Below are 15,731 nucleotides of genomic sequence, written 5' to 3' on the forward strand. Positions count from 1 at the left end.
GTACAGTGATCTAAGGCACCCTGTTATTAAGCTGGTTATTAAGACCAGCTGCCTGCAATTACTGCAGGTTCGAATCTCGCCAAGGCTCAAGGTTGACTCAGCCTTCCATCCTTTCTAAGGTAGGTAAAATTGAGGACCCAGTTTGTGGGGGCAATAAGCGACTTTGTATAAATATACAAAAGGATGAAGGCTATTGCTGAGCACATTGTAAGCCGCCCTGAGTCTCCGGAGAAGGGCGGCATATAAATCAAATTAAAAAAAAAAATAGCTGTAAATCTTTTCTGTACTCTGTCCATTTTCCCCCCCCCTCTCTAATTTGTGCATTTGTTCTTTCTTTAAAATGCCATTTTCGCTCTCTGAATAAAGCTTTCCTCACCAAAAGTAAGCACAAAAGGGAGACACCAGAGATTTCTAATGATGTAACTACTAACCTGGCCTATCATTTATAAGAAGACAGTGCCCGATTTTCTGTTTATATCGTAGCTCGGAATACACAAATCAGCATTCGGGTTTTAAATGAGATACGACACCTCCCACAAAAGACTCTGGCTTGGAGCTCAGGGACTTAAAGCTGCATTGATAGGAGGCCACTTCTATTTTTTATTTTCTTTTAAAAATGAAGATTAAATACAAAGCACCTTCTGGCAAAAATATTCTCCCATTTGTGGGAGTGGGCGGGTAAGAGGCATTAGAATAGAGGCCTCTTTCTCTCTTTTGGTAAAATCGTATTCTTTGTTGAATCCCATGTCATTAATCTCACAACCCACCCAAAGTGGAATGCCCAGTTCTCCAAGGGACATCACGAGAAACTCGTTATTGCTTTAAATGAAATAAATAAACATTCATCTGGAAAAAATTAAAATGCCAATTGTTCCTTTCCAGCTCTGGATTCCAGACGGGCGTGCAGTCAACTAAAAAGGAGAAGTGAAACGAAAGCACAGAACAAACACTCTCCGTCTTTGCAAAGGCAAGTTGAATACGCTGTTATGAAAAGCCATTTCTTCCTTCTTGTTTTTCCCTCTCTTTCTTTCTCTCCCTTTCTCTAAAATCTCCGCTAGAATTCTAGCCCCCCACGTGCTAGAACAGGGAAGAAGTGAAAAGCAAAACAGAGCAAGAAGGAAGAAGAGACTCTTTTCGCAGAACTGGTCATCCGGAATAGTAGACCTGCTTGTCTGAAGAAGGAGGGGTGGGTAAGTTTCTCTCTCTCTACATATATATCTAATCTTGATTTCCCAGCAATGGTCAACCGGATAGCAGGAGGACGGCTGTGATGATAAGACACATCAAAAGACAATTGCAGATGAAAGAAGGGAAGGGAATGTTGTTATTCTGACTTCTTTAGAATGCAAGAACAAGGGAAACTTGCTCACAGAACAAAATCAACCATGGTGGATTTCTAGCTGTTACCAAGCTATTAAGATAGAATCCATGTTCAGAAAAAGGCAAGTGGCTAACTCTAAATAGGAATGGATGAGATGATGATGATGATGATGATTGTGATGGTGATGATGATGATGATGATGTTTTCCTTCCCATTCTAACGGCTGCATGGGAATTCTGCAACAAAGCATCCTAATGGTGACTTCCATAGCTGTAGTACTGCATCTAGTTTTGGTCATCACATTACAAAAAAGGACATTGAGACTTTGGAAAAAGTGCAGAGAAGAGCAACTAAGATGGTTAAAGGCCTGAAGGCTAAAACATATGAAGAATGGCTGGAGGATTTGGGTTTGGCTAGCCTAGAGAAAAGAAGGACTACGGATGACATGATAGTATTTGAAGGGCTGCCACAAAGAAGAGGAGGTCAACTTATTTTTCCAAAGCACCAGAGAGCAGGACAAGAAGCCATGGATGGAAACTAATCAAGGAGAGAAGCAACCTGGAATTAAGGAGAAATTTCCTAACAGTGAAAACAATTAACCAGTGGAAGAACTTGGCTTCAGAAGTTGTGGGTGCTACATCACTGGAGGTTTTTTAAGAAAAGACTGAACATCCACTTCTCTGAAATGGTATAGGGCTGTGATGGTGAAACTATGGCAAGCGTGCCGGAAGTGACATGTAGAGCCATCTCTCTGGGCCTGCCAGCTGTTGCCTGTTGCTCTTCACGTGTGTGCGGGAGTGCCAGAAACCGGAAGAGCAGCTCCCTGGCGTGCATGTACTCCCTGGCTGGCCAGTTAGTCTTCATGCTGCATGCGCACCAGAAACTGGAAGACCAAGTGACTGGCACACATGTGCATCCTGGAAACCGGAAGCTCAGCTTCCCGACATGCGCATCCCTGCAGGGGAACTGCTCTTCTAGTTTCCAGAGCTCCTGCGCATGTACACTGTGGAGCTGCTCTTCCGGTTTCTGGTGCTCCCCTGTGCTCAAAGACCAGCTAACCGTCCAGCTGGTCTTTGGGGTTCTGGCTTTCTGGCACACGCATGCACATGTGTACTTTCCGGTTTTGGCACTCGGTGCCAAAAAGGTTCGCCATCACTGGTATAAGGTCTCTTGCTTGAGTAGAGGGTTGAACTAGAAGACCTCCAAGGACTAATAGAACTTCCAGTTTTCTAACTCAAACAGCTGCTTCATTATGGCGCCTATGTATTCATGTGTATGGAATTGGAATGGAATTTACTTGGTGGATCATTATTCGTCAGCTTTATCCAAATATGCACTATATGAAGCTTCTGGACCATTTGTGGTCCATTAAAAATTGGAGACTTCCCAGTGGACCTCCAAAATTAATATCAAATAATGTAGTGTCCATCATCACCTAACCTGCTCTTTCTTGTGCCTAGAAAGCTGCTTTAATGAATATTTCCCAGCTTCATTTTAGGAAAGGTGTTGTTCAAATTTTCTGTGATGTTTTGTCACACCTCCAAATCCCTCCTCTAAACATCTTTTGCTTTTTTTTCTCTCTCCTCAGGACGATTCAGAAACGAACTGCTTAAGAATAAGGAACTCTTTCTGGGGATCATGCCCCAGCTTCATCTCTTCTTCATGGTTTACCTTGCTTCCTTCCATTTCTCTCTCTCCTTCCACAACAGTGAATGCGATACATACCTCGGACATGTCTGCAAGAATCATGTCAGCTTCGTACCAGGCCATAATTACATCGGGGAGGGAGTTGATATCACCACTCTGGAGAAGAAAGGGGCTTACGTGGTGGACATCAGCAAGTGGCAGGGACCCAATGGGACATGTACTCTCTGTCGGAATCATAAGATGGGTGAGCAGCTGCAGAGACTTCCCCTGGTTGGGGTGGATTGGCGGCAGAAGGAAAACTGCCAACAACAAGCAAGCAACTTTGTGGATGAGTTAGATATAGATGTGGCCAACGCAGTAGCCAAAGAAGTGAAAAATGGCTGGGAAATGGAGCTGGCTGAGGATTTCATGACGGAGGACCTGGGGTTCTTCAAAGCTCAGGTTGCTTTTGCTGGCTCTCACTCTAATACAGCCATTTGGGCATATCAGAAAACCCGCGAAGACCGATACAGCTTTCTGAGGAATGAGATTGCATGCGAACATTACAGGTAAGCATCGAAGCACTTCGAAGCATAAATAGGGAAAGGAGGAGCTGCAGTAGCCAATTTGCTAGAGAGGGGGAAAAAAAAACTTTTCAGGAGATGCTACGGAATTTGAGTTTTCCCCCAGAGGAAATAATTTCATACATTGAAACAAATTTCAGCTCCATCCTCCTGAACTGGAGTTGACCAGAAGGTATTGTGGAACATGAGGGGTCCTTCATGCTCTCTGAGCTTGGTTGTTTTATTGCAGACTTTTCATTACCCAAATTAGGTAACATCATCAGTGCTAAATGTCTATGGAGATTCTCAGTCATTCAGGTCATGGTTATCCCAAAAGTGCTTCATCTTTTCAACCCTGAACTACAAATATTCTCCTTTATTGTGGAGCATCCAATGGGCTATGAATAAAAAGTTGCTTAGCTCATGATAGATCTCAGAGGCTTGGGGTTACTATTGTTCAACTACAACTACCAATATCAGCTATTGGGACAAGATGCTTGATGTGTGTTGATGGCATGACTGCAATTACCTCAGAAGACACTGGCGTCCAAATCCATTCATTCTTGCTTTAGGACTGGTTAGGGGAACGAATTAGTCTTTGTCATCCTGACAAGTAATCTTTATTCAAAGACCAACGAGATAGCTGCTGTCTCTCCATAATCCCCCAGACGCTTTTGGTATCACCAACTACAAGGTCCTCTTTGATAACATCAAAGTTGGAGGCACCGTGTTGCTGTATTCCCATTCAAAATTAGTTTGTGGGGGAGTGGATTGAAGGATTGTGTTACACACTCATGGAAGTTAAAATGAGAGATATCCCAAGGCAACTTTGACCGGTTTTATTTGATCTCTGGTATGAATCTATCAGATGTGTTAATTAGAAGAGTCTGTTTAATAGGCATAATCAAAATGTTGAAGAAGACACACTATATTTCTTCATTGCATCTGAGTGCACAATATGCACAACCCACATTGGTGTTTGGATGCAAATACAGGAAGTCCTCGACTTATGACCCCCAATCAAACCCCAAATTTCCATTTCTGAGCAAGACAGTTGTTAAGTAAATTGTGCCAAAATTTACGAGCTTTCTTGCCACAGTTGTTACATGAATCGTTGCACTTAAATTAGGTTGTTAAGTGAATCAGGCCTCCCCACTAACTTTGCTTGTCAGAAGGTCGCAAAAGAGGATCATGTGACCTGAAACACTGCAATCATCCTACATAAAAGTCAGTGGCCAAGCATCCAAATTTTGATTACGTGACCCTGAAGTTGCTGCAATGGCCGTATGAAAAATGGGCATAGGTCACTTTTTTCAGTGCTGGTGTAACTTCGAACGCTCACTAAATGAATGGTTGTAAGTTGAGGATTGCCTGTAACAGGATGGATGGTAGGCTGTAGCTGAATGTACCCAAGAATGAGGGTTGTGGCTATGAGTTTGATAACTGCTGTGTTTGAGATGGGATTTCTGAAGATCTTTCTGGGATCATCTTAAGCATCAGAATTTCAAGGGCTCTCCTCACCAAAGATACTACTGTTTGAAATGTGCTTGAATTCCATGTTTCTCTGAAAATAAGACCTTGTCTTATATTTTTTTGAACCCCGAAATAAGCACTTGGCCTTATTGCAATGTGCTCAAAAGCCCAATTGGGCTTATTATTAGGGGATGTCTTATTTGGGGGAAAACAGGGTATTAGTAGCTCGGGTTGGTAGCTGGGCTGTTGCTTTGAGCTCTGAGCTTAGCAATTTGGCGGCAAATGTTTCATCACCATTCGAGGAGACATTGTCAGTGCGCTTTGAATGACGAGCACAATTCAAAGTACACTGACAATGTCTCCTTGAACGGTGACAAAATGTTTGCTACCAAATTGCCAAGCTCAGATCTCAAACCATCAGCCCATACTACTGTTTGCTGAGTAGCTACAACCAATTTTAGGAATAAGGTTGCTATGCTCAGTTCATGTTCCTCGTTTTGCTTCCTCCAACACACTTCATTTCCTGGCTCCATTTGGAGTAAGAGGGGGGGAATAGATAATTAATCCAGGCAACTAAATCCCAAAGGAGTAAAATTTTACCTCATGACAAGCTCAGTCATGGACAGGGTTACATTCCATCTCGTCAACTGAGTTAAAAAACACCCACACAAATGCAACTAGGGACATATTGTTTGTACTTAGTTCTCAAAAAAAAAAAAGGATAGAGATAAGGGTTACTTAAAAAGAAAACAAACATTTCTATTAATGGACTCGCTGCCAAGATTTAATAGCAACATAGACTGAGTGAGTTCCACAATGCCAGCCAGACCATGCCATTATGTCTTGCTTGTTTACTAGTACAGATATGGAGCTCCGCCAGTTATTTGGGGGAAAGTTTCTTCGGATGCCAGATACCTCCTGGAGGGAACAAGGAGAGGCTCATTATTGAGGAAGTCCTCAATTTATGACCACAATTGAGCCCACAATTTATGTTGCAAAGTGAGACATTTCGTGGAGGGGTGGGGCCAGCCAGCAATTTAACAACCCGTTTGCCCGAACCAGCTGAACTGGCCCAAACTGGCTGAATCCCACCTCAGGTCATAAGTCACTTTTTCCAGTGACATTGTAACTTTGAGTTGTAAGTCAGAGAGAGGGGGGGGGGAGGGAGGGAGGGAGGGAGGGAGGGAGGGAGAGAGAGAGAGAGAGAGAGAGAGAGAGAGAGAGAGAGAGAGAGAGAGAGAGCGCCTTGGTAGTACAGTAGTCTAAAGCACCCTGTTATTAAGACCAGCTGCCTGCAATTACTGCAGGTTCGAATCTCGCCAAGGCTCAAGGTTGACTCAGCCTTCCATCCTTTCTAAGGTAGGTGAAATGAGGACCCAGTTGTGGGGGCAATAAGCTGACTTTGTATAAATATACAAAAGTATGAAGGCTATTGCTTAGCACATTGTAAGCCGCCCTGAGTCTCCGGAGAAGGGCGGCATATAAATCAAATTAAAAAAAAAAAAAAAAAGTCGAAGACTATCTGTATAGAGTTCTCCTTATTTACAGTTAGTCCTCAACTTTAAATCATTCATTTTGTGACCATTCTAAGTTACAACACACTGGGTTGTTTTTACATCTATGATTCTTGCAGCATCGGCAGGGTTACGTGCTCAAAAATTTTGGACGCTTGTCAACTGGCATGTATTTAGGATGGCTGCAGTGTCCCAGGGTCATGTCATTGCCTTTTGAAACCTTCTGACAAGCAAAGTCATGGAGGAAGCCAGATTCATTTAACAACCATGTTACCAATTTACCAATTACAGTGATTCAGTTAACAACTCTGGCAAGAAAGGTCACGAAAAGGGGCAAAGCTCACTAAACAACCTTTCTTCCTCAGCGATGGAAATTTGGGGCTCAATTGGGGTCAATTGAGTCAAGGACTACCTGTATTTGTTTGTTTGTTTGTTTGTTTGCTTGCTTGCTTGCTTGCTTGCTTATTGATTGATTGATTGATTGATTTGATTGATTTGATTTATATGTCGGCCAATCTCACTATCCAGCAACTTGAGGCAGCTTACAATGTCGAAAATAGCAGCATAAAAGAATTTTAAAAATGAGAATAAGAATGTTACGGCTAAAACCCTAACCTAGGGCTAGGTTTTTCAGAGAGATCCATTACCACAAAAGATGTGCAAAACTGCCCTGATTCAGGAATGGAATAGAATGTTCCAGAAAGCTCCAGAATGTCCCTTCTGGTTCATGCCATTTAGGGGGCAATATGATGGTATCTGGAAATAAATCCACTGTGCTGGAAGCAGTTTGAAGAGTTGAGGATTCCAGATTAATCAGCCTCTTCCAGGGCGAAAACAATTGAGACCCATTTTTGGTTAAGAGGATATACTTTTGGAAATGAATTCAAATCACCCGTGGACAGGTATGATCTGATGACAGACTTCAAAGACCACAATAAACCACAGGATGAAACCTTCAGACCAGGGGTGAAATCCAGCAGGTTCTGACAGGTTCTGGAGAACTGGTAGTGGAAATTTTGAGTACTTCGGAGAACCAGCAAATACCACCTCTGGCTGGCCCCAGAGTGGGATGGGAATGGAGATTTTGCAATATCCTTCCCCCAGGAGTGGGGAGGGAATGGGGATTTTGCAGTATCCTTCCCCTGCCATGCCCACTAAGCCATGCCCACCAAGCCATGCCCACAGAACCGGTAGTAAAAAAAAATTAATTCCACCACTGCTTCAAACCCATAACAAGGAACTTGGTTAAAGTAAAAATTTTACAGATACAATCTAGATAGGTAAAGAAGTAATTACAGACGGGAAAGTTGGTGTCTATAATAGATATTTATTGTACCGTGTTTCCCCGAAAATAAGCCCTTCCCCCCAAAATAAACCCTTGCCTGAAAATAAGCCGTTCCCAAAAATAAGCCTTCCCTGAAAATATTTAAATGCATGCACAGCCGGTCCCCGCCATTTTCCCTGGTTAAGGTTAGGGGGAGAGAGCTGGAAATCAGGTAAGACAGCAAGAGAAGCCCCGTCTTGCTCCACGTGCCCCAAAATAATAAGACCTCCCCAAAAATAAGTCCAAGTGTTTATTTCAGGGTTCAAAAAAATATAAGACAGGGTCTTATTTTTCGGGAAACGCGGTAGGTGACAACTGATACTTATTGTGGGTTACCTTTAAAATAAATTGCAGCTCTGGTACTCCAGAAAGAAACAGACAACCAGGTTCTGGGTACTTCTTGACTTACGACCACAATAAATGTCCATTATTAAAGCAAGACAATTGTTAAGTGAGTTTTGTCCCCTTTTACGGCTTCCTTGGCCACTGTTGTTAAGCGAATCACTGCAATTGTTAAGTGAATCATGTGTTCATTAAGCAAATCTGGCTTCCCCTATTGACGCAGCTTGTCGGACGCCAGTTAGGAAGGTTATACATGGTGATCGTAGGACCTAGGACATACCAGTTGCCAAGTGTCTGAATTTTGATTACGTGACCACAGGAATGCTTCAACAGTTGTAAGTTTGAAAAATGGCCATAAGTCACTTTTTTTTAGTGCTGTTATAACTTTGGTCACTAAACAAATGGTTGTAAATTGAGAATTACTTTGTATAGACTGTTATACACTCAGTAAAGTATTTGTTGGTGTCATGATGGAAAAAATGAAAAGGAGTCCCCCATTTTCAGAGAAACTTTTCAAGATTAGGAAAGGGACACCAGAAAATATGTTTTCCAAACACCACATGAAACGTAGCAGTGCACCCCTACCAGTAGTGGGTTTCAAAAATTTTTACTACCGGTTCTATGGATGTGGCTTGGTGGGCGTGGCTTGGTGGGCGTGGCTTGGTGGGCATGGCAAGGGAAGGATACTGTAAAATCTCCATTCCCTCCCCAATCCAGGGGAAGGTTAGTGCAAAATCCCCATTTCCTCCCAATCAGCTGGGGCTTGGAAGGCAGAGAATAGACGGGGGCAGGGCCATTCAGAATTTTTACTACTGGTTCTCCAGAACTGGTCAGAACCTGCTGAAACCCACACCCATTAACTGACCATCGGAGAGCATCTGATCTTAAAGCATGGTTGTTGCATCATGTTCAGTGGTGTGATTCAAATAATTTAACAACTGGTTCTCTGCGCTAATGACTGGCTGCATAGGTGTGGCCATGTTGGGTTTGGCCAGGGGGTGTGACAGGCACTCAGCCTCCTGCACGCCCCTGGTAGCAAAAACAGGCCACGGGGGGAGGGCGCCCCACACCCTTGTGCCCCATTTTGGGTTTAGAAGACCTCCCTGAAGCCTTCTGGGAAGCGAAAATGGGCCTAGGAAGCCTCCTTGAGGCCTCCTGGGAGCGAAAGAGGGCCATGGGGGGAGTGCCACCCCCCACCCCCCTGCACCTTGTTTTGAGTCTAGGAGGCCTCCCTGTACTTATCTGGGAGCCAAAATGGGGCACGTGGGGACTCCTAGAAGGGGTGGGTCAGCCTGTAATTTAACTACCGGTTTGGCTAAACTGGCCCGAACCAGCTGAATCCCACCAGTTATAATGTTCCTTTCTCATGCTGAATGCTGAGGCAAGAAATGTGATTTGGTATGCTGCCTTTGACACAGAACTGTCCAATTAGCATACCCAAAACAAGAAACACTCTTTGGAAAATTGGAATTTATTGGATATACCATGTTGGTACTGAAAAAACAAAACCAGCTCTGGTTTCCCGCACAAATACCTGCCCAGTTAAACAATACTTTCTTCTTCTTCTTCTTCCCCACCATTGGTGGATCACATTGTCCAATTATGAGATGTTCTTTTATTATGGGAACAGTCCATCTCTTTCTCAAGCACCTGCAGTGTGACCTTGATGGCTTCCATGTTTTCACGATCTCTGCATACATTCTCCACATTCCATTTCCCCCTTTTCCTCCCCCCCCCCCGGTTCATTGGCAAATTGAAAAGCATTAAGGTTTGAAAGAAGCAAAGTGGCTCCATCGTGATATGCTGACAATATCCTGCATTTTTCATTCTTTTCCTTTGCAGTTTGAGGCTTCAGACGAATCCTCTGCTGTCCTTCCATTTTGCTCAGACCATCGGCAGGTTGCCCCCCAATCATGACCCTGAGGAATACCAGCATTTCATCAATATCTACGGCACCCATTATATCAACCGGGTGTATCTAGGTGGACGAGCTCGTTACTTGATGGCTTTGAAAACTTGTGTCATGACCTTAATGGGGCTCACAGCCGAGAATGTCAAGGTCTGTTTGGATATGGAGACAAACCTGAAACATAGAGGGCTTTGGGGATCTATTTCCTTCCATTCCAAATGTGCCAAGCTCTGGTTCGGGAAATCTAAATCCAGCTTCCACGACCTTCATTTGACCCAGCACACAGAAGTAGTTGGCGGTCACAAAAGGATGCTCTTTTCAGAAAGCAGAGACGTGCACCATCTCACGGAATGGATCGAGAGTACCAAAAGGACACCTGGGTTGGTGTCTTATTCCCTTTTACCTCTACACACCTTGTTGAACAAAACAGACCCCAGGAGGAATTTTTTAAAGCAAGCCATTGTGAGCTACATTAGAAGAAGGGCCCTAAGGAGGGACTGTCGCCAAAGCTGTCCCAAAAACTTCAACAGTTGGGTCCGAAAGTGCACTTGCATGTGTATACCCAACGGTGTCATCAACGACAAATGTTGTGGCACTGAGGTAGGCAGGGCTTACCTCAGGTTCCATGTACACAGCGGATCCGGTCTTTGGGGCGACTATTTTTCCTCCACCGATGCCTACGTCAAATTTTTTTTCCAAAACCAGGAAAGGCGCACTAGGGTCATTGGTGGGAACAACAATCCTCAGTGGTCAGAAAATCTGAACTTTGGGGCTGTCACATTGGATGGCAATGACAACTTTGTGATGGAGGTTTGGGACAGCGAAGTCTGGCATGATGAACTCTTACATCGATGTCGTGGGAGGTTGAGGTCAGGCCTTAGCAACTGGCACAAATGCTACCTCCCACATGGACACGTTAGGTTCTATTACGTGTTGACGTGTGCCCCTACTCTGACCGGGTCCAGCTGCCATGATTATATCCCTTTGCATCTGCCAACCTCCTATTTCAATGACACTAATCCTGACTGGGAAACTTCATGGTCACACAAATTTCGTACCTAGCTACTGCATGGGTACAGCTCATACTGCTAAATTAAGCAGGGGTGGGCTTCAAAAATTTTAGCAAGGGGTTCGCTGCCTGGTTGCTGGGTGGGTGTAACCATGGTGGGTGTGGCCTAGTTGGCCTCCTGCACCATGGCAGGGGGGGTCCTTTTTGCCCTCCCCTGGCTCCGGAGGCTTTCCTCGAGCCTTCGGGAGGGCAAAAACGGCCTCCCCAGGCTCTGGAGGCCCTCTGGAGGCTGGAAATGGGGCCATTTCTGGCCTTCCTGAACTTCCGGTAGGCCCATTCTTTACCTTCCCCGAGCCTCCACATGCACCCTGCACTTACCTGCATCCAAAATGGGTCACGTGGGGACTCCTGGGAAGAGAGAGGAGGGGTGAGCAGGCAAGCCAGGAGTGGGATTTGGGAGTTCTCCGAACTGCACAGAACCTTAGCTAGATGTTCTCCCAAATCCCTGCGAACCCCCAGCAGCCCACCCCTGAAATTAAGGCATTATTCAGATTTGGAAAGAATCTAATAGGAATCCCTATCAATTTTCTTCCATACAACTGGGAAAGAGTTATCGAACAGATAATTTCTAGAAAATGTACTCTTGTCTTCACCTTCCAGCCCCAATTGAGCCTAACATTTCTGTTGTTAAGTGAGAGAATTGTTAGGTGAATTCTGCCCCATTTTATGCCTTTGCTTGCCACGGTTGTTAAGTGAATCATCGCGATTGTTAAGTCAGTAACACAGTTGTTAAGCGAATCTGGCTTCCCCATTGACTTTGCTTGTCAAAGTTCTCAAAAGATGATCACATGACCCCAGGACACTGCAACCAGTGGTGAAATGTAAAATTTGTTACTACCGGTTCTGTGGGTGTGGCTTGGTGGGGGGGTAATATGACTGAGTGGGCATGGCCAACTTTTTTTTTTTTTACTTTTAAAACCATTTTTTCTACAATCTCTTCAGCTGAAGAGGTTGTAAAAAAAATGCTTTTAAAGCCTCTGACGATCCCAGCTGACTTGCCTGATCCGCAGAGGCTTTTTTTCCTTTTAAAAGCATTTTTTTCTATAACCTCTTCGGCCGAAGAGGTTGTAGAAAAAAATGCTTTTAAAAGCCTCTGACGATCCCAGCTGAGCCACGTGATCCGCAGAGCCTTTTTTTTTTTAACTTTTAAAAGCATTTTTTCAGCTGAAGAGGTTGTAGAAAAAATGCTTTTAAAAATTAAAAAAAGAAAGCCTCTGATGATTGCGCGGCTCAGCTGGGCAATGGTGGGGGGAGGGGTGCAGGGATTTTTGCTACCGGTTCTCCGAACCACCCGCCTCCATCGCTACCAGATTGGGTGATCCGGTCCGAACCGGCAGCATTTCACCCCTGACTGCAACTGTCATAAATATGAACCAGTTGCCAAATATCCACATTTTGATCACATGACCATGGGGATGCTACAACAGTTGTGTAAAAAAAACCGGTCATGAGTCACTTTTTTCAGTGCCATTGTGACTTCATATAGTCACTAAATGAATAGTTGTAAGTCAAGGTCTATCTGTATAAATATAGGTGGGCTCAATCATTTCTTTCTTCTTAATGCCTTTGTTATTATTCACTCGCGCTTTTTCAAGTGGTCCAATTATACCGTGGACCAGGTATGTATCAGGACCACATAGTTGTGAATTTGTAACATGACATGGGCCCCTTTTTGCAGACGTCATAATCACAACCTGTATGGATAGTATATTTTTGTATTTATAATTAGAGAAGTAGTAGCATGCTGTGAGAAGTTAATTCAACATAATTTCATGTGGTTCAGAGAAGGAACTATTAGGAACCCAGTCCTGTTAGCAATACTTAAAGGAGCTGGATATATATATAGCTTGCAAAAGAAAATGCTAAGGGAAGATGTCTATGGAGATTCTCAGTCATCCAATCACAGTTTTTCCAAAGATGCTTTTTTTCCAACTTTGTTTCTTTGCTTTTCCTTGAAGACATTTCGCTTCTCATCCATGAAGTTTCTTCAGTTCAGTTCTTCAGAACTAAAGAAGCTTCTTGGATGAGAAACGAAATGTCTTCAAGGAAAAGCAAAGGAAGTCCAGGTGTGCCTCTTGGAAAAAAAGCATCTTTGGGGAGATACAATAGCAATCTTCAGATCTTGCAGGTTCACCTTCTACCGGCCTCCCATAGGCCAGTGCGCTCACATTGGACTGCCCTCCTCCGGGTGCCATCAGCCAGACAATGTCAGCTGGTGGCGCCCAGGATGAGGGCATTCTCTGTGGCCGCACCGACCCCCTGGAACGAGTTACCCACTGGGCTCCAAACGGCCCCTGACTTCCGCTCTTTCCGCAGTGACCTGAAGACATGGCTTTTTCAGAAAATCTTCTGATCTATTTGGGAGCTATAGTTTTAATTTGGGGATATTAAATTGGATTTTTAACATTATTTATTGTCTTGTTTTATTGCTGTGAGCCGCCCCAAGTCCTTCGGGAGAAGGGCGGCATATAAATATTATCAAATAAATAAATAAATAAATAAATAAATAAATAAATAAATAAATAAATAAATAAATAAATAAATAAATAAAATATACAAAAGGTTGTCAGATTAGAAGAGTGAGCAGATTTACACTAGATTTGAGGAAGAACTTTCTACCATTGAAGCCATCTTTTCGAAGATGTGGAATGTTATTTTTCCACTGGAAGCCTTCAAATAAAAGCTGGAGAGGAATCTGTCCAAATTGTAGGTCAAATCTTGGACTAAGCAGGATATCGGGCCAGGTGACCTCCAGAATGTCTTCCTATGTATTCTATGCAATATTTGGAGACTGTAATTTAACATTAGCACAAAGTCCCACTGTGCCTAGAATTAATTTCCCAGATTTATCATCGTGACAAATCCCGTTTTTTCCTATGTACAATATATAGAACTCTGAAACGTATGGTTCCTGCAAAAAGGACACCTGCCATATTTTCAAGGATGAGTTGAAAATAGAGACGGGGAAAGTCCTGACCTAACTACACATCCACATAAAAGAATTATCTTCTGTCAAATCCTTCCTATACTATTCAATTTAATTATTCACTTCTAATAGATTCCATCCTTCTGAGGTGGGTAAAATGAGGACCCAGATTGTTGGGGGTAATATGCTGACTCTGTAACCCGCTTAGAGAGGGCTGTAAAAGCACTAAGAAGCAGTATATAAGTGCCATTGCTACTGTGTTTCCCCGAAAATAAGACCCTGTCTTTTATATATATATATAAACTCTGAAATAAGTGCTTTGCCTTATTGCCATGCACTCAAAAGCCTGATTGGGCTTATTATCAGGGGATGTCTTATTTTGGGGAAAACGGGGTATTTCAGAAACTTTCATACAATCTGCAAAATACATATAAAACATAAAGAAATAAATCTTCAAATATGTCTGTGGTGTATGCTTTGTTTTGATTTTTTACCCCCTATGTCATACTGTTGTTTTAGAAAACTATCCTTTGCCATTCTGATCATAAAGTTGATTTGTACAAATCCATGGGTTTCTGTAGGACTAATGAGCATTGCATAGATAATGAATGCTAAGTCTGAAAGCCAGTTTTCATGGATGAATGCAGTGATAGGATTCAAGTAATTTAACAACCGGTTCTCTGCCCTAATCATTGCTTCCAATAACCAGTTTGCCAAACTGCTCAGAAAGTTAACAACCGGTTCTCCCGAAGTGGTGCGAACCGGCTGAATCCCACCACTGGATGAATGGCATGGTCTTCCATGCCATTCCATGCAGTGGAGAAGGAATAGTGAAAAGAAGGGGAGATACGATAGCAGTCTTCCAATATTTGAGGGGCTGCCCCAAAAATGAAGGGGTCAACTTATACTTTTTATCAGGTTTGCCTGATTCGCCAGTTGCATCCCTTTCTGGATCGGGACTCGTTACGCACAGTCACTCACACCCTTGTCACCTCACACCTGGATTATTGTAATGCTCTCTACATGGAGCTCCCCTTGAGAAGCACCCGAAAGCTCCAACTGGTCCAGAATGCGGCCGCGCGGGTGGTAATGGGAGCAATGTGGCGCTCTCATGTAACCCCCCTCCTGCGCGAGCTGCACTGGCTCCCAGTGGTCTTCCGGGTGCGCTTCAAGGTTTTGGTTACTATCTTTAGAGCGCTCCATGGCTCAGGACCAGGGTACTTACGAGACCGCCTCCTGCCACCAATAGCCTCTCACCGACCAGTTCGCTCCCATAGAGAGGGACTCCTCAGGATGCCGTCGGCCAAACAATGTCGACTGACGGCCCCCAGGGGGAGAGCCTTTTCTGTGGGGGCACCTACCATCTGGAACGGGCTTCCCCCGGAGTTACAAAACATCCAAGACTTACGCATATTCCGCCGTGCCCTGAAAACATTTCTATTCCAACAAGCTGGTCTGGCCTAACTCTCCCTTTTTAATTGGCTTTTAAACTGGCTTTTAAATTGGGTTTTAAACCTCTTTAGATAAATTTGGATGTTTTTAATCTTTGAGCCTAAATTACTTAATCTGTTTCTTAATAGTTTTTAACTTCTATATGTATTTGTATTTATTATGGCTGTTCACCGCCCTGAGTCCTTCGGGAGTAGGGCGGTATACAAATATGA

General features: G+C 43.6%; 1 protein-coding gene across 4 annotated transcripts; it reads left to right on the forward strand.

Moving 5' to 3' along the window:
• Nucleotides 1–500: 500 nt before the first annotated feature.
• On the forward strand, nt 501–13,550 carry LOC117662184 (perforin-1-like). 4 transcript variants are annotated; one of them, XM_060691003.2, is made up of 4 exons: nt 501–678; nt 883–967; nt 2,910–3,516; nt 10,006–13,550. In XM_060691003.2, exons 3-4 carry the CDS (start codon nt 2,960–2,962, stop codon nt 11,132–11,134), a joined length of 1,686 nt encoding a protein of 561 aa, XP_060546986.1. In that variant the 5' UTR covers nt 501–678; nt 883–967; nt 2,910–2,959; the 3' UTR covers nt 11,135–13,550. The 4 variants fall into 4 exon arrangements, with proteins under 4 accessions (XP_060546986.1, XP_034267386.1, XP_087747910.1 ...); XM_034411495.3 differs by lacking the exon at nt 501–678 and having other exon boundaries at nt 735–1,190; XM_087891784.1 differs by lacking the exon at nt 501–678 and having other exon boundaries at nt 840–967.
• The last annotated feature ends 2,181 nt before the right edge of the window (nt 13,551–15,731 follow it).

This window comes from Pantherophis guttatus, chromosome 4, assembly GCF_059756535.1.
Source record: "Pantherophis guttatus breed Tessera chromosome 4, ASM5975653v1, whole genome shotgun sequence".
Classification (NCBI taxonomy): Eukaryota; Metazoa; Chordata; class Lepidosauria; order Squamata; family Colubridae; genus Pantherophis; species Pantherophis guttatus.